Below are 22,221 nucleotides of genomic sequence, written 5' to 3'. Positions count from 1 at the left end.
GCCCAACATGCCTATCACTGCTCAAGCGACTTCCAAGCTGCGCAGCATAATCGACGATGCATGCGCCGACCAAAAAACTGGTATTCCCGGTACCACGGTCGTACTGGTCGACAAATCCGGTGAGATATTCGCTCATTCAGCGGGTACGCGCGGTGTCGGGACCAATGAGCCCATGACGCTCGATAACATTTTCTGGATCGCCTCATGCACCAAGATGCTTGCTGGCGTTGCGTGCATGCAGCTCGTGGAGCAGGGAAAGCTTAAACTCGATGATGGTGAACATCTTGAGAGTCTTGTTCCTGAGCTCAAGAGTCTCAAGGTGTTGAAGCCTGATGGGAGCTTTGAGGACAAGAAGAATCTCATTACACTTCGCATGCTGCTGACGCATACTGCTGGCTTTGGATATACGTTTTTTAATGAGCGCTTGAGGGATTGGAGTCATCCTGCGGGTATTGATGAGTTTTCTGGTCGTATTGAGGATATCGTCAAGCTTCCTCTTCTGTTCCAGCCCGGCGAAGGCTGGGAATACGGTGTAGGTACATTTTCTTCGCGTCTCAACGTCGGCTAACATTTCAGGTCGGAATTGACTGGGCTGGCATCGCGCTTGAACGAGCCAGCGGTCTGCGTCTCAATGATTTTCTCCAGAAGAACGTCTTTGCACCTCTAGGCATCAAAAACATGTCCATGCTGCCCGGTAAAGAGATGCGCGCGAAATTAGCTCACATGCATCAGCGCGACGCAGACGGTACACTGCGAACGCGCGATCATCTCCAGCGTCTTCCTCTCGTGACTGACAACGCGAGCGAAATCGCTTCAATTTTCCATAGCGGCGGCGCGGGAATGTTTGCGCAGCCCCAAGAGTACGGAAGTAAGTAATCAGTACAAGTGGTTAATGCTGTGCGGGTGAATGGATGCTGATTTAAACAGAGGTTCTCACTGTTCTGCTCAACGGTGGAACATGTCCCAAGACAGGCGCCCAGATCCTCAAGAAGGAAACGGTAGACCTCATGCTAAGCAACAGTATCGAGAAATTCCCAAACTTCAGCCGTCAGCCCATCCCAGCTGCCAAACCAGATCTGACCAACCCTATCGGCGAGCTATACCCCGTCGACGGAAATCCACCCCAGGTACGACGCTCCCTTTCCTCCCCCGCAATTCAGCAGACACACACTAACCATTGGGACCAACAGGGCTGGGGACTGACATTCATGCTCACCAATGGAGGCTTCTCAGGGCGGTCGAAGAGCACGGTTCAGTGGGCTGGATTGGCTAATCTCTGGTGGTGGGCTGATCGCGAGCACGGCATTGGAGGGATGGTGTGCACGCAGATTCTGCCTTTTGCTGATGCCAAGGTCCTGGGTCTCTGGGCCGCTGTTGAGACTGAGATTTACAAGGCTGTTCTGTAGATGAGATGAGATTTGAGATCTAAGTTTGGCTAGTTGAGAGTCAGAATCGAAGAGTCAGCTAAGACATTGCGGCGTAGCCCGTTGAATCCCGAACCTCCACAGCCTCTCAGTGCTTTCGCGTAAAGTTACACATTGACCTCGATTTTGGAAGAGTCTAGAAACTCTGATCATCTCGATCTAAACCGTAAAATCATTAGAAATGAGGCTGTTGTCTGTTCGCTAGTCGCAAGCCAGCATTTCCCAGGGGTCCCCTCCCCTCTCCCAGGACAAATTTTGGTTGGATGCACTAAACCAAAAGAGCAAAGAACGCGGGGAAACAAACGCTCGGATCAGGTGGGAATCCGGGGTTCCGGAGGGGGGCCTTGGGCTTGGGGGGGCTTATATCTGCAAGGGAGGGGAGGGGGGAGAGCTTTAACCCAAGTTCCGCCCACTTTTGTCGCTGATGCAATTTTTCACGCTACCATCTCTCACCCTCAAGACCCCTATATCGACATCATGAAGAGAACGCAATATGCCTGCGATCAGTGTAGAAAGTCAAAGAGGGGCTGCGACGCTCCCCCGTTGGAGATTCCGAGAAATATGGACCCTCTCCGCGATGGCAAGATGATTGTGGGCGAGAAGCGTGAGATCCCCCCTCCCCCCGCTTCAGTACTGTTGAGGGTACGGGAGTGCTGACAATTGTGTAGCACCTTTAGCTCAATCTTCGCCGTGTTCGTACTGTACAAAGACTCACAAGAAATGTACCATGAACTGGGCGTGGACGCAGATTCAGATCTCTTATGCTCTCGCTGCGGCTGCGCGGGGCGAACCAGGTATTGAATGCATTGTCCCCTCGAGGCGGGATTCAACTTCTACACGACGAGAATCGACATCTACAGAGAATACACGCGATACACCGAATTCTATTGTCCCAGATGATAACCCTTTTGATGCGCAATCAGCCGCGCAGTCTTTTGTCTCGCAGTCTCTCCCTCCAGTGCCCGTCTTTTCAGAGATCGACACCAGTCTAAACGTCCCCTCATTTCTCGACAATTCATCATCCCTCGATGCGCTACCATTTGACTTTGTGCCTGAACAGACAGAGCCTGTTGACTCTAATTTCTACGGGATTCAGTTCAAGGATCTGACTGCACCTGAGGAACCGTTGAGTGAACCATGGGAATTCTTCAAAGACTCGACTGTCCCGCCTGAACTTCAATTCGACGCTGCGTCAATGTCGCAGTTCCCCACCGTGAGTCCCACGGAACCTGCACAGTCTCTCATCGCAGTCAGTCCGAACAATGAGAAGGACTGGCGGAGAACGAAACGGCGTCGTGTGTCGACTACATGGAGCGATACGCAGAGTAGTTCTTTATCGTCCTTCACTATGGATCAGTCGATGATGACAAAGTCTAATAACCTCATGATCTCGACGAATTTGCTGCAGATTTATCACGATGTCTTGGAGCATAATTTATCGTGTTGGTTGAATGAAGTGACGTGTCCGTTTGGGCGGCAGCAGAAGACTGTCTCTAAACCAGGGAATCTTGCTGAATGGGGATCTTCATGGACGAATCGCGTTCTGCGACGGACTATGAATCTCGATCGCGTGGCTCAATCAACACAACTGATTCACATGACCCGCCAACAAGACTCAGCGACCGCCAAGGCTCTTCATCTCTGCATCATGGCCTTCGCAACACAATGGGCTCAAGGTTCACGACGGCACAGAGAACGATATCCCTCACTAGACGACATCGCAGAAGAGAACCCACTAAACGAGTACATGGACGACTTTAAAGAAGAATTCGATCGCCACCTTCAACGCAACATCTGGGATCAAGCACGTCGCGCGTTAGACGACGTCGCAGATGTAGAATCCTACCGCGTCGTCTGCGCAGAAATGATCTTTGGCCTCACCCAGAAGCCTCTTGATCCTGAAAACACAGAGCACAGCGACGTCGATACATCGGGTTGTTTCGAGGACGTATACGACATGCAATCCGTGGCCGACGAAATCGCCAGCATAATCGAAAACGACGGTCCGCCAATTTTCATGGAGCGCGCGGCACGAAAGATGCACACGCTAAAATACCGCTTCGACGCTGAGAAAAAGGGTCTCACCAAAGGCCGCAAGCGCGCTAATCTCGTGGCGTCGATGAGCAGTGAAGATGCGGGTACTGTGAGTTTGCTGTACTGGTTGACGGTGATGTTTGATACGGTTAGTTCGACGATGAGTGAAAGGCCGCTTGTTGTTGTGGACGCGAATAGTCAGCATGATGATGCGCGTGGTGACACAGATTGGAATGTTCCGTTGTTTATTCAGGATAGTCTTGAGAAGCCGAGGCAGAATGTGCATTGGCCTTGTTCATATGAAGAGGCTGCTGAGGCGGTTACGAGATCTGCGCCGGTCAAGGTGTTGATGTTTCGACATGTAGCCTATTTGCAGAATTTACTGAGACAGGGAGAGTCTGGGGAGAAGGTTGAGGAGTTTATTGAACGGTCTGCAAGGGTTTATCGCTACTGGAACACGACATAGTAAGTCTCACTGCCTCTGGCTAATATCCTGATACTGACTTTTCCAGTGGCACGTTCTTTAGAGAACTTCTTCAAAACTACAACTGCATACCTGGCCGCATCCAAAGCTGGTTCATCTGCATCTGCGCCCACTGGAATCTCGGCGTCCTCCTCCTCGCCGACCTAATCCACCACATAGACGAGCACGCCCTCGGCCTCCCCGCGCCGAGCCAATCCCGCTCCAACTGCAAATGGGTGATGCGGATCCGCGAGCGCAGCGCCCGAGAGCTATCCGACCTAGCGCGCGTGACCGCCCCGGACAACAGGACCTTCATCGTGCCCACGCTGTCAGAGTTTCACCACGCGATAAACCAGTGCATGATACTCACGGAGCCGTGGACGGTCATTCTGATACGCGCTTTTAGCAAGGCGGCGAATTTTTGGATGGCCGAGGTCAATGAGCTGCTGCAGGTTGATAGGGCGGGGGAGGAGTTGGAGGAGAGGTTGGGGAGGGGGGAGGAGTGTATTAGGATTCTGTGGATTTTGGGGAAGAAGAGTGATATTGCGAGGAGGTGTGCTGAGACGTTGAGTAGGGCGAAGACGAGGTTGCCGGTTTGATGATGCTATTCCGGAATGGTAATAAATGAAATTGGGTTTGGTGGGGTACACGAATACAGATCATAGGCGTTACAGGCAGTCGGCATCTTGGTCAACGAATAAGTCATGATTAAAATTGATCTTGATGGTAGAAACGTCTTGCAGCTCCCATTACCTATGTTGATGGACACAGCGACGTTGCAAACTCACTCAACAACCTTCACCGTTCAAAACACTTCTGGCCAATCCGTGCTGTGAGTGTCAGCGACTTGGAGTCTAATTCGCAGACGTCTTTCAACCAATCAAAACTAGTGCTCGGTTCCGTGGTCTAGTTGGTTATGGCATCTCGTTAACACCGAGAAGGTCCCCGGTTCGATCCCGGGCGGAACCACGTTTTTTGCCTGTCGTCAATGGGACGTGAATGCGATGACTGCTTTTTGGCCGAATAACGTCCAGTTCTATTTTTTATAGTTGAGTTTTTACTTTCGCCATTCTAGATAGTGTAGCATGATACATGAGTAATTGGCCTCTTTACCTTGAGCTCTCAATGCCAACCTCATTCAATGCGACGTTACTGAGTTTGAGTTTATCGCGTACAGTATCACACTCTCAAAACTCTCAACCTTGTACCTGCATCTATCGTATTGCAACGATGTATATGCAGGAGAACAGATGTATTTCCACAGACATAGCAATTTCTTCATTCCATAACCCCCCCAAAAGCTAATTATTCACTAAAACCGTTAAACCCAGTCCTCCAGGGTACACCCACGAAGATCCCTCACGTGTCTTCCCCAGATTTCCCCACGCTCCTCAATCCCCTCCCCTCTCATTGGTCCGCCCACCATACCATCTCAACAGCTCGGTATCTCATCCGCGGAACTTGGAGAGGCAAACCTCGGTCCATCAATAGCTTAAAAACATCAATCAACCTCCCAATCCCATCCCCGATACCCCTCATTATCAAATCTCCCTTTAAACACTACAAAAATGGCGTTCTACCCTCCCTCTTGGGTGCCTAACCTCCCAGGTACTGTTAGTGCCCCGTCCCCCAGAAGCAAGTACTAACTGGTGTAGAAATACCTGATTCAATCAGCGTAGCAGACTTTATCAATACTGAAAAAGCAGGCCGAAGAGCATTTGATAAGTCAAAGAGGCCGTATACGTGTGGTGTTACGGGGGATTCGTGGACTGCGGAGGATGTTGCGCGGCGTGTTGACCTTCTTGCGAGGGGGTTAGCGAAAAATGTCGGGTTTGATCCGAATGATGGAACGGCTTGGGATAGAGTCGTGGCGATTTACGCCCTCAATACGGTAAATCCCATTTTACCCAATATGCGAGTAGATCTAATGACTTCGCAGATTGATTACATTCCCGTCACGCACGCTATCCACCGTGTAGACGGTATCGTCACGCCCGCTAGTTCATCGCACTCAGCGTCTGAACTAGAACACCAACTTCGATCATCTGGCGCAAAAGCACTATTCACTTCCGCTCCTCTTCTCAGCACTGCTTTCAAAGCTGCTTCTGCCGTTGGCATTCCTAAAAAGCATGTTTTCTTACTCCCCTTGCCCGAGACTCCCTCTGAAGAATCCTTCAAAACTATTGAGGACCTCATCGCAGAGGGTAAGACTCTACCGCCATTGGAGTTATCACCTTGGGTACCAGGGCAGGGAAAACGGCAAGTCGCGTATTTGTGTTACTCAAGTGGTACATCAGGTCTTCCCGTACGTATCTCACATTCTTCTTGTTCTGTCTAACAAGCTTAGAAAGCCGTTATGATCTCTCATTACAACGTCATCGCATGTACCCTTATGATCCATACCTTTGAGTCTGTAACCCGCGCCCAGGACAACATCGACACGCAAGTAGCTCTGGGTCTTTTACCATTCAGCCACATCTACGGTCTCGTGGTGATCGCTCATATAGCGCAGTATCGCGGCGACGAGATCATCGTTCTACAACGCTTTCAACTCGATCAATTGCTAGCTGCTATTCAGAAATTCCGCATTGAGCAACTCAGCGTCGTACCGCCGATCATCGTGCAGATTCTGAGTAACCAGGATAACTGCAAGAAATACAATCTCGACTCGGTGAGGCTTGTATTCTCAGGCGCTGCGCCCCTGGGAGGCGAGACGATCCAGAAATTACTCGAGTTGTATCCAAAATGGAGAATCAGCCAAGGCTACGGTACGCTCATTACCACCAATATCTCTTCAAACCTCTAGCTAACAGACCAGGTCTAACGGAGGCTTCACCATCGGTATTTCACACCAGCGAAGCAGATCCCGTTCTCGGCTCATCAGGCTCTTTACTCCCCGGCGCAAAAGTCAAGATCATCGACCAGCACGGCGCTGAAGTCACTACCTACGAAACACCAGGCGAATTATACGTTCAAGCGCCGAATGTAGTGCTAGGATATCTTCATAATGAGAAAGCTAACGCTGAGACGTTTGTGCACCGTGATGATGGGCGGTGGTTGAGGACGGGTGATGAAGTCCTCGTGCGGAAATCACCACGCGGGAATGATCATTTCTTCATCGTCGATCGCATCAAGGAACTTATAAAAGTCAAGGTACCCCTTCACCATTTTCCTCTTATTGCAGAGCAATGCTGATTTTTTAGGGCCATCAAGTTGCCCCCGCAGAACTAGAGGCGCATCTCCTCGATCATCCCTACGTAGACGACTGTGCAGTAATTGGCATTGTGGACGAGCGCGCGGGCGAAGTACCGTTAGCGTTTATTGTCAAGAGCAGGAAAACGAATGGTTTGAAGGAGGAGGATGTTGTGAGGGCTGTTTGTGAGCATGTTGAGACTCACAAGGCGAGGCATAAATGGTTGAAGGGCGGGGTTAGGGTGCTGGATGTTGTTCCTAAGAGTCCGAGTGGGAAGATATTGAGGAGGGTTTTGAAGGCGCAGATCAAGGCGGAGAAGCCTGTTGCGAAGCTTTGAGTTTCGCTACATTGGTACCAGAGATAGATATTGAGTTTGTGACGTGGCCGTTGAGAGACCGTTTTGTGCTCTCGGCAGTTGAATGCTTGTCTCGTCAACAGTGGGGAAGCTTCGGTACAGCTTCAGTGCATCTTCACTGAAGCAGCATCAACAAATACGACATGTTACTTCAATTGTTGGCCATAATACCTCACGACTTCGAGAAATTGACAATTTTATAGCTAAGTAATTACATCTTCTGCAGTGAGTACAATCTCGAATGCGCGAAATAAGCGCTTACAATCCTGAAAAGCAAATGAATACACGATGACTGGCCAAGTCGAGTGTCCCCTGGAACGGAATTCCGGCCTCAGCACTAGCAATGCCAGGAACCAATACAATCAGCACCATTGACAACCCACCGCTCATCAAATAAATCCGCCTAAATTCCTCCATCCTCTCGCATCCACAGCGACAATGGATTCTCAATCTCTACTAACAAGTCTCGTAGACTATCGTGTTGCGAATGTCACAATTCTGAGCACGACCGTTTTGGCGGCTATAGTGGCGTTCGCCCTGCTAAACCGCCTACTAACTCCCCGCATCGACCCACGCGAACCGCCCGTCGTGAAACCGTCGATTCCGTGGGTAGGGCACATCATCGGGATAATTCGTCACCAAGCAGATTACCCCAGAATCATCCAGTCCGTCTCTCCCTCCCTCTTCCCAATCTCCTCCCCAATCACTGACACATCAATCGCAGCAATGAGAACCCTCACGCCCAAATCGCGACCCTCCCAATGCTCAACGGCAAAGTCTACGCCGCCTTCGATCCCGCCCTCCTCCAAATCCTCCTCCGCAACAAGACCGCGTCCTTCGAGCCCTTCGTCTTCGACTACGCGAAAAAGACCTTTGCGCTGAAGCAGGAGACGTTTGCGAAGGTTAAAGTACCGGGCGTTTACGATGAATTTACAGAGGCGATACATGCGAGCTTTCAGGTTAGGCATTTGCAGCAGATGAATGTGCATTTCCTGGGGAGTATCGCTGCGAAGCTGAATTGCGCGACGATACGTGCTGATGCGATCAATGCGGGAAAGGAGGCGGTCGCAAATGGACGACTACACGTGGAGAATTTGTATCTCTGGTGTCGTGATGTTATGAGCCTCGCTACAACGCGTTCTCTGTACGGCGACACTGATCCGTTCAATCGCGATCCCTCTTTAATTGAAGACATGTGGTATGTCCGTCATCCCGCGTCTACGCATCGCTAATGAACCAGGCTTTTCGAAGAATCAGTCCCCTACTTCCTCCTCTCGCTCTTCCCCTCGATTACAATGCCAAAAGCCTACAAAGCGCGCTCCACGCTGCAAAACATCGCGTGCAAATGGTACGCCCAAGACCACGACATCCACGACCCTAGCGTCTCAGCCCTCGTACGAAACCGCGCCGGCGCGCTGCGCAAGAACGGTCTAACAGGCTACGAGATCGGCAAGTTTGAGGTTATTCTCCCGAATGTGGCGACGCTTAATGCCGTGCCGACGTTTTACTGGCTTTTGCTGTACATCCTCGACCGACCGGATCTTCTTACGCGAATACGAGCCGAAGCTGAGGATGCAGCTGTTATAGAGGAGAATAATGGGAAGCGGAGTGCGACGTTTAATATTGTGGATTTTGAGGAGAAGATGCCGCTGCTGGTGAGCTGTTATCGCGAGACGTTGAGGCTTGCGAACCAGACTCTTAGCATGCGACGCATCCTCCAAGACACAAGCATCACGACACCTGAAGGAACAACATATATTCTTAAAAAGGACACAGACCTACAACTCCCCGCTGGCGTAGCACACTACGAAGACAGTGTCTGGGGCTCAGACGTCAACGTCTTCAATCCAGAGCGTTTCCTCCCCGCGTCCAAGGGCAGCGCAGAAGACGAGCGCAAGCGAAAAGCAGCTTATATACCCTTCGGCGGCGGTCGCCATCTCTGTCCAGGCCGAAACCTCGCTTTCGCAGAGATAGTCGGCTTCGCGTCTGCATTACTACTAGGTTTTGAGATTGAAGCTGTAGGCATGGGCTTTGGCGATGTCAAGAAGCTGGGACCGCAGCTTGCGGGGGGCACGGTGAGGCCTGAGAGGTATGGCGCTGGGTTGGGGGCCGAGATACAGATGAGGCGGGGATGGGAGGACGTGGAGTGGAGGTTTGAGTGTTGATGCTTCGATTGGGGAAGTAATGTGATGTATTATTTCTCATCAATCGTGTTCGCTTTGCTAGTACAGTGATTGACCCCAAATTCGATGTTACAGACGTGGAAAAGCCCTTGTTGTTTGATGTTTTGTGGTTTTTTGTCGAAATGCAGAATAAAGCAAAACCCGTTGATTGGCCGTGTCATGAAAGACCCCAACTCCGTCGCGTGTATTCCGTACCGTCCCAAGCCCATTCAATCATTTTCCCATCACGACTCCTCCAACCCAATATCCCAAATCACATCTCAATTAACCGCTCTTGGAAGCACTTCCGTTGGTCTCGGGCTTTTCCTCCGGGACTCTCGTCTCAAACATCAGCACAGGCTGGTACAGCTGTCGACCATGCGGACTGTGAACCCAGATGTCCTGGGGCCACAGTCGCTGCTGGGACTCAATGGTGATAGTCCGACGATGATCCAAGTCATATTCGGAGAGGGGAGCGGGGATGGGGAACGTCTCGACGTGGTATTGAGGCAGATTGGCAGGATTAGGACCCTGCGTCGATCCCGTGGCCGAAGATGGCGTGCAGCAGCTCTGGCTCTGGCTCTGGCTCTGGCTCTGGCTCTGATTCTGGGGCGTGTTCGTGTTGCCGTTCTCTGGGACTGCCTGACACATGGTTCTTTACTGTAGATGATGATAATTTATATAAAAAATGTGTAGTGTTCTTGAGATGCGTTGTTTGTGAATCGATGCCTTATTGCCAGTGAACATTGGGGGGGGATTGGCCCTTCATATAGACCGCGGCCAGCGGTAGCATGCACGCGGAATTGCCGTTCGCCCACACAAACAAAATGCAGCATATCTACGCCGTAGCGAATCAGGAGTCTCGGACCGGGTCCAGTGATCGCGACAGGGCTGCTGGGCATCCAATTCCCTTGAGGTTTGTGCAACACAAGGCCTCCCTATGCATTCGAGGCTTGCATTTGGGCTGGGTCTGGGCCGAGGGGAAAAAGAAGAAATCTGAATCGTATGAGCGGTACATGTCGCAGCACTTTTGCATCAATTTCGACGCTGAAAAGTCACACGTCTCCGTTTTTAACTTGAGTATCTTGACTCTCTGGTGATGGTGTTTTAGAGCCTCAAACTTAGCTTGGGTTTAGCTTCATGGAAATAACTCAGGTACGAGATCAGATAAAAACCGCGCGGGTACATCTCCCGCTAGGAACATTTTCATCCGTAACGCGAGAAATGGAATAGTGGACTGTCTCTGTCGGCGGTTAACTGGCGCCCGCCTTTGGGGCGCAGCGATATGAGAGGTCGAGCTGAGACAGACACTGGAACATTACACTGCAGGCGTCTCGAAATGGCAGCGTTGATGCCCGATGATCATCGGAGACCATGGTCTGATTTTGATCTGATCATGTTTCAAATAAAACGGTCTAGACTAGCTCACTTGGTCGGGCTCGGGTTGTTTTTCATCTGGTGGATTCCTAGTAATCGGAATGTTTCAGTGCCATCGTGCGATGCTGCATTTAGTGACAAGTGATGGGACTAGCGGTGGAGATTTGGGGGGATACAGTGTATGAGTGAGTGAGTGAGTGAGACGGGGGGCTTTGGGTGAGAACGCCGCATATGGGATAATGACGAATTTTTTGGCCACGGGGGCAGTTACACAGCATTCACAAAATCTTACACGCAGGAAAGACATTGAATGCAATGAATCGCACAGATCGAAAGAAATGAAACAAAATTGCCAATATTCATTATTAATGAGCCCAAATCATGTTCTCGCCTGGGTGGGTTTGCAACCCGATCGAGACTGATACGATCTAACAAATATTTCGATCAGTCAAGGTTTAAAAGTGTATGACAAGCTGATAATCACATTATCACAAGCTCCAGCTAACGACACTTGCCGCCGGTCGGACAATTAAAAATGCCGCTGCAACGTCATGCGTAACCCAACTCGTAGCGTGGGTTCCTCGCACGTTCAAGATTAATCTGTCCGAGGCACTAATTGACTCTCGTGATTACTCCAGGGTAATCTGCTCTTTTTATCGATGACGCTCCAATCTCCACTCAACGCCCGGACCGCGTCGCAATTCCAGCATGTCCGAAAGCCCGACTAGACTGTTCTTTGATGTCGTCATAGATAAACCACAAGTGAAAAATGTCTGTTTATTATGGCCAATGCCCGTAAACCGATAATGTGCTATTCGTGATCGTTACTCTGAGGTTATCAACGTCAAAATGGCTGATCAGAGACCTACGCCTAGGGATGAAGACATCCCAGGCGGTTTCCCCGTTACGCCAAGCGTCAACTCGATTACCCCAATGGGAAACGCTGATAGACAGCTTGAGGCCGGGTTTGCGGGCCGTGATACTGCGGCTGCGGCTGCGACGTATGATACTGTCACGGCCGACAGTTCAGCCTCACCCGGTACAGCTGGGGCGTTAACCTCTGAGCCTCAACAGCCTATCCTCGATCGCAATTCTTCTTCGAGCACTGTTCTTCCCCACCGCGAATCCTCTGAAGAGCAGCGCAAGAGTACATCCTCCAACGATGATGCGCCGGTCTTTGCCCCGATCAAATCTCACACCGAGAATGAGGAACCGCCGCTTGAGAAACGCAAGTCTCATCGTACCGAAGATGATCTCTTCCGCGTTCTCTCCCGTCGACGAACGAACGCCTCTACACCCGCTGAGAAAGAAGAAGCCAACGAAGATAACGAGGAACTCGACCGTCTCATGTCTCGTATCTTTGGTCAAAAGCGCCAAGAACAAAGTGAAGAAGAGAAAACGCGTCACAGCGGTGTTATCTTTCGCAACCTCACTGTTCGCGGCGTCGGTCTCGGTTCAAGTCTTCAACCTACAGTTGGCGATTTCTTCCTAGGTCTACCGCGCAAACTGGGGAAATTGTTCACCCAAGGACCCAAAGCTGCGATGGCGAAACCACCCGTTAGAGACCTCATCAGTAACTTCGACGGGTGCGTTAGACCAGGTGAACTCCTCCTTGTGCTCGGTCGTCCAGGTGCTGGATGTAGTACGTTTCTCAAAACATTCTGCAACCAGCGCGCGGGCTTTGAATCCGTCGAGGGAGATGTTACATACGGTGGAACCGACGCAGCGACCATGGCGAAAGATTTCCGCGGGGAGATTATTTATAACCCTGAGGATGATCTTCACTACGCCACGCTGTCTGTCAAGCGCACTCTTACTTTTGCGCTGCAGACTCGCACGCCTGGTAAAGAATCTCGTCTGGAGGGCGAAACGCGTCAAGACTACGTCCGTGAATTTTTGAGAGTTGTTACGAAGCTCTTCTGGATCGAACATACCCTCGGCACAAAAGTCGGCAATGAGTTTATTCGTGGTGTTTCAGGCGGCGAGCGCAAACGTGTTTCTATTGCGGAAGCGATGATAACGCGTGCGTCAGTGCAAGGCTGGGATAATTCCAGTAAAGGTCTTGATGCGAGTACAGCAGTCGAATATGTTAAGTCCATTCGCGCGATGACTAACATGGCTGATACATCCACCGCTGTGTCGCTTTACCAAGCTGGTGAAACACTCTACGACCTTGTCGATAAGGTCTTGCTTATTGATGAGGGAAAATGTTTGTACTTTGGCCGCGCAGAAGATGCAAAGAAGTATTTCCAGAACCTGGGCTTTGAGTGTCCTGAGCGTTGGACGACGGCGGACTTTCTGACGAGTGTGACGGATGAGCATGAGCGCAGTGTTCGTGAGGGCTGGGATGATCGGATCCCGCGCTCAGCGGGGGAGTTTGCAGATGCATATCGTCGCAGCGAGGATTACCAGAAGAACCTCCGAGACATCGATGAGTTCGAAGCTGAGCTTGCAACACTAGCTGAAGAGCGGCGCAGGAACGAGAGTGAGAAGAGCAAGAAGAAGAACTACGAGATTGCCTTCCACAAACAGGTCCTCGCCTGCACCCATCGTCAATTCCTCGTCATGTTCGGCGACAAAGCATCTCTCTTCGGAAAATGGGGCGGTCTGCTATTCCAAGGCCTCATCGTCGGGTCCCTCTTCTACAACCTCCCCGACACAGCAGCCGGTGCATTTCCCCGCGGCGGTGCCCTGTTCTTTCTTCTTCTCTTCAACGCCCTCCTCGCACTAGCTGAGCAGACCGCTGCCTTCGAGTCGAAGCCTATTCTTCTCAAGCACAAGTCATTCTCGTTCTACCGCCCTTCTGCATTCGCTATCGCCCAGACTGTCGTTGACGTCCCGCTTGTTTTTATACAAGTTATCATCTTCAACGTTATTATCTACTTCATGGCGAATCTTGCGAGAACGGCGTCGCAGTTTTTTATATCGAATCTCATTCTTTGGCTGGTCACTATGGTGACGTATGCGTTCTTTAGGGCTATTTCTGCTTGGTGCGGGACGTTGGATGTCGCGACGCGGTTTACGGGCGTTGCGATTCAGATTCTCGTTGTGTACACGGGATATCTCATTCCGCCAGACTCGATGCATCCTTGGTTTGGATGGTTACGATGGATCAATTGGATTCAGTACGGTTTCGAGTGTCTCATGGCTAATGAGTTCGCTTACCTCACACTCACATGTGAACCGCCGTATCTTGTCCCTCAAGGCCCGAATGCACGACCTCAGAATCAGGGCTGTACTCTCGCAGGTGCATCGCCTGGTTCAACGTCTGTATCTGGCGCGGCGTACATCCAACAATCCTTCACATACACACGCTCCCATCTCTGGCGCAACTTTGGCTTCCTCTGGGCCTTCTTCATCTTTTTTGTGTTCCTCACTGCTCTTGGTATGGAACTCATGAAGCCCAACGTCGGAGGCGGGGCGATCACAGTCTTTAAGCGAGGACAAGTCCCTAAGAAGGTTGAGGAGTCTATCGCGACTGGTGGTAGAGCCAAGGGCGATAAGCAAGATGAAGAGACTGGTCGACGTGATCCTGTCGCAAATGGTGATGCTGAACGGACAAAGAGCGATGAACAGATCACCCAAGAAGTCGCAAAGAATGAAACCGTGTTTACGTTCCAGAACATCAACTACACTATCCCCTACGAAAAAGGCGAGCGAAAACTCCTCAACGATGTTCAAGGCTACGTTCGCCCTGGTAAATTAACCGCTCTCATGGGCGCATCCGGTAAGTCCACTCTTGTCAATCAACAGCCAACACTAACATTTTCAGGCGCCGGTAAAACAACCCTTCTCAACGGCCTCGCCCAACGTCTCAACTTCGGCACCATCACAGGCGATTTTCTCGTCGACGGGCGTCCCCTGCCTAAATCCTTCCAGCGCGCAACTGGTTTCGCTGAACAGATGGATATCCACGAACCCACCGCCACCGTCCGCGAAGCCCTCCAATTCTCTGCCCTTCTCCGTCAACCGAAGGAAGTATCCAAGCAGGAAAAGATGGAGTACTGCGAGACTATCATTGATCTTCTTGAGATGCGCGATATCGCTGGTGCGATTATCGGCACTGTTGGACAAGGCCTTAACGCGGAGCAGAGGAAGCGCTTGACGATTGGTGTTGAATTAGCGAGTAAGCCGGAACTGCTTATGTTCTTGGATGAACCGACTTCTGGTCTTGATTCCGGCGCTGCATTCAACATCGTACGCTTCCTGCGCAAACTCGCAGACGCAGGCCAAGCAGTCCTCTGTACAATCCATCAACCCTCCGCCGTTCTCTTCGAAAACTTTGATGAGCTTTTACTCCTCAAATCAGGCGGTCGCGTTGTATATCACGGACCTCTAGGCCATGATTCAGAGAACTTGATCAAGTACTTTGAGTCCAATGGCGGTCCCAAGTGTCCCCCGCACGCTAACCCAGCGGAGTACATGCTCGATGCGATCGGTGCTGGAAACCCTGACTATGATGGTCAAGACTGGGGTGATGTCTGGGCGGAGTCTTCAGAGCGACAGAAGCGATCTCAAGAGATTGAGGAGATGATTGAGCGTCGACGTAATGTTGAGCCGTCAAAGAGTCTTAAAGATGATCGCGAGTATGCCATGCCGCTATCTACACAGACATACGCCGTCGTTCGTCGAAGTTTCGTTTCGTTCTGGCGGTCACCTGATTACATCTTTGGTAACTTTATGCTTCATATCGCAACGGGGCTCTTCAACTGCTTCACCTTCTACAAGATCGGCTTCGCATCGATTGACTACCAGAATAGGCTGTTCTCCATCTTCATGACGTTGACGATCAGTCCGCCTCTCATTCAGCAGCTCCAGCCCGCCTTTCTCAAATCGCGCCAGATATTCCAGTGGAGAGAAAACAACGCCAAGATCTACAGCTGGGTAGCTTGGACCACCGCCGTTGTCGTCGTTGAAATCCCATATCGTATCATCGCGGGCGGTATTTACTTCAACTGCTGGTGGTGGGGAGTCTTTGGCTGGCGCGCGTCGGCCTTTACATCTGGTTTCGCATTCCTGCTCGTTCTGCTCTTTGAGCTGTACTACGTCTCCTTCGGCCAGGCCATCGCGGCCTTTGCACCCAACGAACTCCTCGCATCTCTCCTCGTCCCCATCTTCTTCCTCTTCGTCGTTTCCTTCTGCGGTGTCGTTGTCCCGCCTCAAGGTCTCCCCACTTTCTGGCGCGAATGGATGTACTGGCTCACTCCCTTCCACTATCTCCTCGAAGCGTTCCTAGGCGCTGCGATTCACGACCAGCCTGTTCGCTGCGAGGAGGGTGAATTCGCGCGCTTTGAACCGCCGAGCGGGCAATCGTGCGATGAGTACGTTGAGCCGTTTATCAAGCGCGCGGGAGGGTATGTTACTACTGGATCAGATGGGTACTGTGAGTTTTGCCAGTATGCGACTGGCGATGAGTTTGGAGCGGGGTTCAGTGTGTACTACAGGAACATCTGGAGGGATTTTGGCATTTTCTGCGCTTTTATCGCGTTTAACTATGCGGTGGTTTACTTTGCTACATGGATGCGGTTCAGAGGGAAGAATCCGTTCAAGGGATTGTTGCAGAAGAGGAAGGCTTAATTGAGATGGCAGGAGTTAGTATGGTGATGACTTGGTTGAGTTTGTTGTAATATGGAAGTAGGTGGCCTAGATTGTTTACATGGATAGAATAAATTGATCGTGTTGCGCATTGAATCGGTATTTCGTGTTTCGCAGTGTTTGTGATGCGATAAGACGCCGATAAGGATAAGGATAAGGATAAGGATAAGGTTGAGGATAAAAATACGATCAACCTCACATGATCAGGAACTGCGGGGAGCCAATACGCGTATAACGTACGCCGTATTCTCAATTGAACAAACAACAAATGCATCACGCCTGAACAAATGCATTCAAAATAATAATAAATCCCTCGCCAAGAATCATTCATCTCCAGACGTGATACATACGGGACAACTCATCGCGTCACCGCCTCGCCGCGCGAATGAATGCATTCACAACTCCGTGCCCGGGAAAATTAAAAGGGGCCATCCGGCCGTCTTCTGCACAAATCTGCACAAATCCCGTGTATCTGCATAACTAACGGTACGGAAATCGCCAGATCCGTGTGGGGCTCCCGCATAACCAACCCGGCACGGGCTCTAAAACGGACCCGAAAATGCGACGCGATTGGTTCACCCTCGGTTTCGCTTTCGAATCGGCACTTGATTGGCTCGTTGGTTACGCTTCGTGAGTCGTGGCTTGTGTTAAATAACTTTTCACTACCCCTTCATTCTCTCTTTCTGCATTACTCTTTGTCTTCATGAGCTACACGAGCTTCAGCCTTCACGATGGCGGAAAACAAAGCTTCCCTCGATATTGAACGACCTGCGAGTCAGAGGACCCTCACGCCTTCTTATACCGGTAGCGATGCGAAGAAGGATGAAGGGAGCGCTACGAAAGAAGAGGTTGTTGAGGATGAAGATCCGAATGCTGTTGGCTGGGATGGACCAGACGATCCTAACAATCCCATGAACTGGCCAGCCAAGAAGAAATGGTCTTGCATCGGTGCCCTATCCGTCATGACTCTCCTAACGTAAGTCCCCTATGCTTCTCCCCTTACCATCACTAACATCTCAGACCTCTCGTACGTCCCTCCCTCACCACAAACTACACCTCTAACAACACAGGGCTCTTCGATGTTCGCCCCCGGCGTCCCAGACATTATGCGCGAATTCGAAACATCAAACCGCAACATCGCTACCTTCGTCGTCTCCGTGTACGTCCTCGGCTTCGCATTCGGCCCCCTCCTCGCCGCGCCCCTCAGCGAAATCTACGGCCGCGCTATCGTCTTCAACATCGCCAACGTCCTCTTTCTTATAATGACCGTCGCTACGGCGCTGAGCAAAAACATGCCCATGCTTATCGTGTTTCGCTTCTTGATGGGCTTCACGGGCTCGACGCCTGTTACTAATGGTAGTGGAACTATATCGGATATCTTTCCCGTGCAGGAGAGAGGCAAGGCTATGGCTGTTTGGGCTATGGGGCCTTTACTTGGACCGTGTATTGGACCGTTGGCGGGGGGGTATATGGTTGAGGCTATTGGATGGCGGTGGGTATTCTGGCTGATTGCTATTCTTGTAAGTCATTGCCTTTGAGTGTATGATGTCGTAACTGACCATTAGACCGGCTTCATCGCTGCGCTGTGCTACTTCGCCGCCCCAGAAACATACGCGCCAACCCTCCTCCGCGCCAAAGCCATCAAACTCAAGAAAGAAACCGGCAATCAAGACCTCTACTCCATCCTCGACAAAGACGGTCTCACGCCCAAACAACGCCTAAGCAACGCCTCCATCCGCCCAATGCGAATGCTCTTCACCCATCTCCCCGTCTTCATCCTCTCCCTCTACGTCGCCATCGTCTACGGCGTGCTATACCTCATGTTCAGCACCTTCACATTCGTCTTCGCACAGCAGTACGGTTTCGGCACAGGTACCATCGGTCTGGCGTATCTGCCTACCGGTATTGGAATGCTGTTTGGTACGATGACGTTTGGGGTCATGACGGATGTTGTTATCAAGAAGAAGGTTGCGCAGAATGGTAAGACGGTGCCGGAGGATCGGTTGCCGATTTGGATGACGTTGCCGTCGGGGTTGCTCATTGTGGGGGCGTTGTTTTGGTATGGTTGGGCCGCGGATCAGAATGTGCATTGGATTGTGCCCATGATTGGCGTTGCGTTGTTTTGCTTTGGTCTTATGGGTATCATGGTAAGTACACTCCCTCTCGCTTTCACTATGCATTACTAACAAGATAGATGTGTCTTCAAACTTATCTCGTCGACGCCTACATCACCTACGCAGCATCCGCCGTCGCAGCAATGACAGTCCTTCGATCTCTCGCTGGCGCCATGCTTCCCCTCGCTGGACTATCCATGTACGATGATCTCGGTCTTGGCTGGGGAAACAGCATCCTTGCTTTCTTGGCGTTGGCTCTTGTACCTGTTCCAGTCATATTCTTCTTGTATGGACCCAAGATTCGAGCCAAGAGTCCAAACAACCTTGGCTAGATGCGACAGAGCTCGACAGTCTTCCATTAGAGGCCTGAGATGGGGAGAGGTATAGAAGCAGTTGTCTGGTGAACAACTGGTATTTAGTATAGAATTTGTAATTTAGGGGTGTCAATATCCTCGCTCATAGAATGCCATTCGCTTAACTTACCCAGGAACATCTGTGACGTGAATCTCTTGTTACATGGGGCACGGAAATTCATCGTGAGAGACGGTGGATGTCTGTTCCAAAAGCGGTAACTCGTCTGCAGACCAGAACTCGGTGCTTTTGCTCCCCAAGTGGAGCTTTTGTAGATGATCAGCGGATCATTCCGAGGACCATCGCGTCGGGAATAACCTCAATGCACTGCATGAACTATTGCGCATCAAGTTTTCACGGATGTTATTCGCACAGACGTTCCAACGGTCGGTTCCGAATACTCGGAGCTCGACAACGTCGTAAGTCGACATGCGTCTCATTCTCGCATGGTCAACGGTTACCATTCAGTGGATTTACATGGCCCCCACGTTACTGATCAGATTGATAACAACAAGGTTATCATCGATCATACGGTAGATCACTCCAGCTCGTGGCAACACCAGCAAGTCGTCCCAACTCGAAATCTCATCATCGATCAGATGCGAAAACTCTTCGCAGGGATTAGAAAACGTGTCATTGGAGATCGCCTGTTCTCGGAACGCCAAACCCACCAGCGTCACTCATCTTCATGTGATCCACGTTTACCTAAACCTCTCCACCACTATTCCCAGAATAAGAACGCGGCTCCATCAATCCCTGTAAAACATGAGGCTTTTTTTTATCAGATCACGGCTAAGTCATGCCACGCCAGTCTTGGCAGACCAATGATATCACGCGATGCATGAAAATCTGATAAGATTAGATGGATCACCGGATTGTGGGCGCGGAATTCATCCGTGACTCAAATAATATAAACAGACAGCGTTGCATTGACCTTGAAGGATCAGCATTCATTCTTGAGTAAGCTTATTGCAATGGCAGATCATAATTCTCATCGCAGCTCTGACGTGGAAGCTGCGCCAAAGGAGCGTGAGAAAGCTTTGAATACGGATATTCTGAGGGAGTCTTGGTCTAAGAAGGCTTTGATCGTCGCGTTTACTGGGTACGTTCATCTAATTGGGCATATGTTTCATCTAACAATTTAGCTTGTTTGCTACGACGTTTGTATGCCAATTCCTCAAGTACGCGACAAAGGTCTACGATGCATACGCTACCTCTGCGTTCCAGCGCCATTCAGCGCTTGCGACAGCCAATGTCGTTAGTACAATCATCGGTCTCGTTACATATCCCATCATGGCAAAGTTCTCCAACGTATGCATACCTCCCAACCAATTCCAACGCAAACTAACTATCCCAGGTGTTTGGTAGAGCTGAAGGTCTAACATTTTCAATCCTCTTCCTCGTCCTCTCGCAAGTGATGTACGCAGCATGTCAAAACATCGCAACCTATATCGTAAGCCCGCCCATTCCCATCTCATATCTCTCTAACGTTACAGGCCGGCGGAATCTTTGAATCAATCGGCGATACCGGCTACGTCATCATGCAACAGGTCTTCATCGCCGACACGACAAGCCTCATCAACCGCGGTCTCTGGACATCCCTCCCCGAATCCTTCGCTTCCATCCCAACATTATACCTCGGGTCCATTGTCGCTGATAGTGTTCTCAAGCACTCGACCTGGCGCTGGGGTTACGGAATGTGGGCTCTCATCCTACCCTTCTGCGCGGCACCTCTTATTATTACTTTATATGTCCTTCAGCGACGCGCGAGAAAGGCGGGATATAGACGAAAGGGCGCTTGGGACGCAGCTGATAAAACACAGCCTTTGAGCAAGAGGATCGTCAATCTTGTCTGGGTTGATCTCGACATTCTTGGTGCTGTGCTTCTTGTTCTCGGTCTTGGTCTCACCCTCATTCCGCTTTCGCTTACGGGTGCGAGGAATAGTGATCGCTGGGACCAGGGGAGCTACATCGCCATGCTTGTCATTGGCGTTGTCGTCGTCGGCGTGTTTTTCGTCTGGGATACAAAGTTTGCCAAGGTCCCTTTTGTTCCCTTCCGAATGATCAAGGAGCGAACTGTCGTTGCAGCTTGCGTTTTATCCATGCTGGACTTTTTCCATTATTCTTGCTTTACGCTCTTCTTTCCGAGTTATCTCCAAGTCGCTGGTGGCTTTAGTCCTGGACACGCTACTCGCATTGAGTAAGTACCTCTTACATATAGTTGATGCAATGCTGACTTTGCTAGTAACGCCCTTCGTGTCGCGTTCCAGATCGCTTCGGTGCTCGTTGGTGTTTTGATGAAGTACACTAAGCGCAGTCAGATCTTTGTCTTTATCGGTGTTCCGCTTTGTGTTCTGGGTCAAGGTCTCATGATTCACTTTGTCAACATGAACGGAGGCCATGCCAATGAAGCTTCTTTCATCACAGCAAAGACACTTGTCGGCGTTGGTCGTGCATTCTACCAAACCGCTGCTCAAGTCTCCATCCAGGCTCTCGTCGCCAAGGAAGACGTCCCTGTCGTGACGGGTGTTTACTACGCAGCCATGAACTTTGGCGGAGCCGTCGGCACCAGGTTAGTCCATCCCCCTCCCTCAATCAATTCTTACTAACAGTTACAGCGTCGGCGGCGCTATCTGGAACAACATCCTCCCCCAGAAACTCACGACATATCTCCCCGAGCAAGCCAAGCCCAATGCCTTGAAGATCTACAAGTCTATTGTGGTCGCGCAGAAATTCGCAAAGGGTACGCCTGTGCGCGCAGCTATCGACCAGGCATATCGCGAGACACAACGTCTTCTTGCTATTGCTGCGACGTGCTCTCTTGCGCCGATGTTGATTGTTATGTTTGCGCTTAAAGCTGTTGATTTGACAAAGGTTGATGAGGCCAAGATTGAGGAGAATAAGTCTACTGATGGGGAGATTGAACCAGCTGTTATGAGGGAGAGCGTGCAGGTGAAGAACTAGGATGTTTAGATACCTTTAGCTGTAGAATTGATTGAAGGTTGTTAGTGCATTGAGTCATGATATTGGGTGCACTGCATCGCGTGTAGCCACTTTAGTTCAGTGGACACGATGCTGATCCTACAGTGGACAAAGTGCGATGAGATTTATCATCACATTGATTCTCTCGTCCGACATCTCGGACTCAAAGCA

The 22,221-nt window shown here is 50.7% G+C and overlaps 8 protein-coding genes and 1 non-coding gene across 9 annotated transcripts; 8 read left to right on the top strand and 1 right to left on the bottom strand.

The window, feature by feature from the left end:
• Positions 1 to 7: 7 nt before the first annotated feature.
• On the top strand, positions 8 to 1,406 carry J7337_009002 (uncharacterized protein; the record flags this gene model as incomplete). The annotated part of the gene is made up of 4 exons (XM_044826604.1): positions 8 to 532; positions 577 to 868; positions 928 to 1,127; positions 1,191 to 1,406. 4 exons carry the CDS (start codon positions 8 to 10, stop codon positions 1,404 to 1,406), a joined length of 1,233 nt encoding a protein of 410 aa, XP_044679521.1.
• Positions 1,407 to 1,901: 495 nt separating this feature from the next.
• J7337_009001 (uncharacterized protein) lies at positions 1,902 to 3,924 on the top strand (the record flags this gene model as incomplete). The annotated part of the gene is made up of 2 exons (XM_044826603.1): positions 1,902 to 2,054; positions 2,143 to 3,924. 2 exons carry the CDS (start codon positions 1,902 to 1,904, stop codon positions 3,922 to 3,924), a joined length of 1,935 nt encoding a protein of 644 aa, XP_044679520.1.
• Positions 3,925 to 4,816: 892 nt separating this feature from the next.
• Positions 4,817 to 4,890, top strand: J7337_009000. The gene has a single exon. It is a non-coding gene; the product is annotated as a tRNA-Val (tRNA).
• Positions 4,891 to 5,489: 599 nt separating this feature from the next.
• On the top strand, positions 5,490 to 7,451 carry J7337_008999 (uncharacterized protein; the record flags this gene model as incomplete). Its single annotated transcript, XM_044826602.1, has 5 exons — positions 5,490 to 5,529; positions 5,577 to 6,226; positions 6,269 to 6,689; positions 6,740 to 7,074; positions 7,125 to 7,451. The coding sequence occupies 5 exons, from the start codon at positions 5,490 to 5,492 to the stop codon at positions 7,449 to 7,451; spliced, it is 1,773 nt and encodes a 590-aa protein (XP_044679519.1).
• A 779-nt stretch (positions 7,452 to 8,230) lies between these two features.
• On the top strand, positions 8,231 to 9,634 carry J7337_008998 (uncharacterized protein; the record flags this gene model as incomplete). The annotated part of the gene is made up of 2 exons (XM_044826601.1): positions 8,231 to 8,667; positions 8,710 to 9,634. 2 exons carry the CDS (start codon positions 8,231 to 8,233, stop codon positions 9,632 to 9,634), a joined length of 1,362 nt encoding a protein of 453 aa, XP_044679518.1.
• Positions 9,635 to 9,916: 282 nt separating this feature from the next.
• Positions 9,917 to 10,282, bottom strand: J7337_008997 (uncharacterized protein; the record flags this gene model as incomplete). The annotated part of the gene is made up of 1 exon (XM_044826600.1): positions 9,917 to 10,282. One exon carries the CDS (start codon positions 10,280 to 10,282, stop codon positions 9,917 to 9,919), a length of 366 nt encoding a protein of 121 aa, XP_044679517.1.
• A 1,575-nt stretch (positions 10,283 to 11,857) lies between these two features.
• Positions 11,858 to 16,585, top strand: J7337_008996 (uncharacterized protein; the record flags this gene model as incomplete). Its single annotated transcript, XM_044826599.1, has 2 exons — positions 11,858 to 14,735; positions 14,781 to 16,585. The coding sequence occupies 2 exons, from the start codon at positions 11,858 to 11,860 to the stop codon at positions 16,583 to 16,585; spliced, it is 4,683 nt and encodes a 1,560-aa protein (XP_044679516.1).
• A 749-nt stretch (positions 16,586 to 17,334) lies between these two features.
• J7337_008995 (uncharacterized protein) lies at positions 17,335 to 19,049 on the top strand (the record flags this gene model as incomplete). Its single annotated transcript, XM_044826598.1, has 5 exons — positions 17,335 to 17,579; positions 17,624 to 17,630; positions 17,674 to 18,123; positions 18,169 to 18,750; positions 18,798 to 19,049. The coding sequence occupies 5 exons, from the start codon at positions 17,335 to 17,337 to the stop codon at positions 19,047 to 19,049; spliced, it is 1,536 nt and encodes a 511-aa protein (XP_044679515.1).
• Positions 19,050 to 20,042: 993 nt separating this feature from the next.
• On the top strand, positions 20,043 to 22,032 carry J7337_008994 (uncharacterized protein; the record flags this gene model as incomplete). The annotated part of the gene is made up of 5 exons (XM_044826597.1): positions 20,043 to 20,170; positions 20,214 to 20,379; positions 20,565 to 21,268; positions 21,314 to 21,640; positions 21,687 to 22,032. 5 exons carry the CDS (start codon positions 20,043 to 20,045, stop codon positions 22,030 to 22,032), a joined length of 1,671 nt encoding a protein of 556 aa, XP_044679514.1.
• Between the last annotated feature and the right edge of the window lie 189 nt (positions 22,033 to 22,221).

Source organism: Fusarium musae, chromosome 6, assembly GCF_019915245.1.
Source record: "Fusarium musae strain F31 chromosome 6, whole genome shotgun sequence".
In the NCBI taxonomy this organism is placed as follows: domain Eukaryota; kingdom Fungi; phylum Ascomycota; class Sordariomycetes; order Hypocreales; family Nectriaceae; genus Fusarium; species Fusarium musae.
This window is presented reverse-complemented; position numbering and strand designations above follow the sequence as displayed.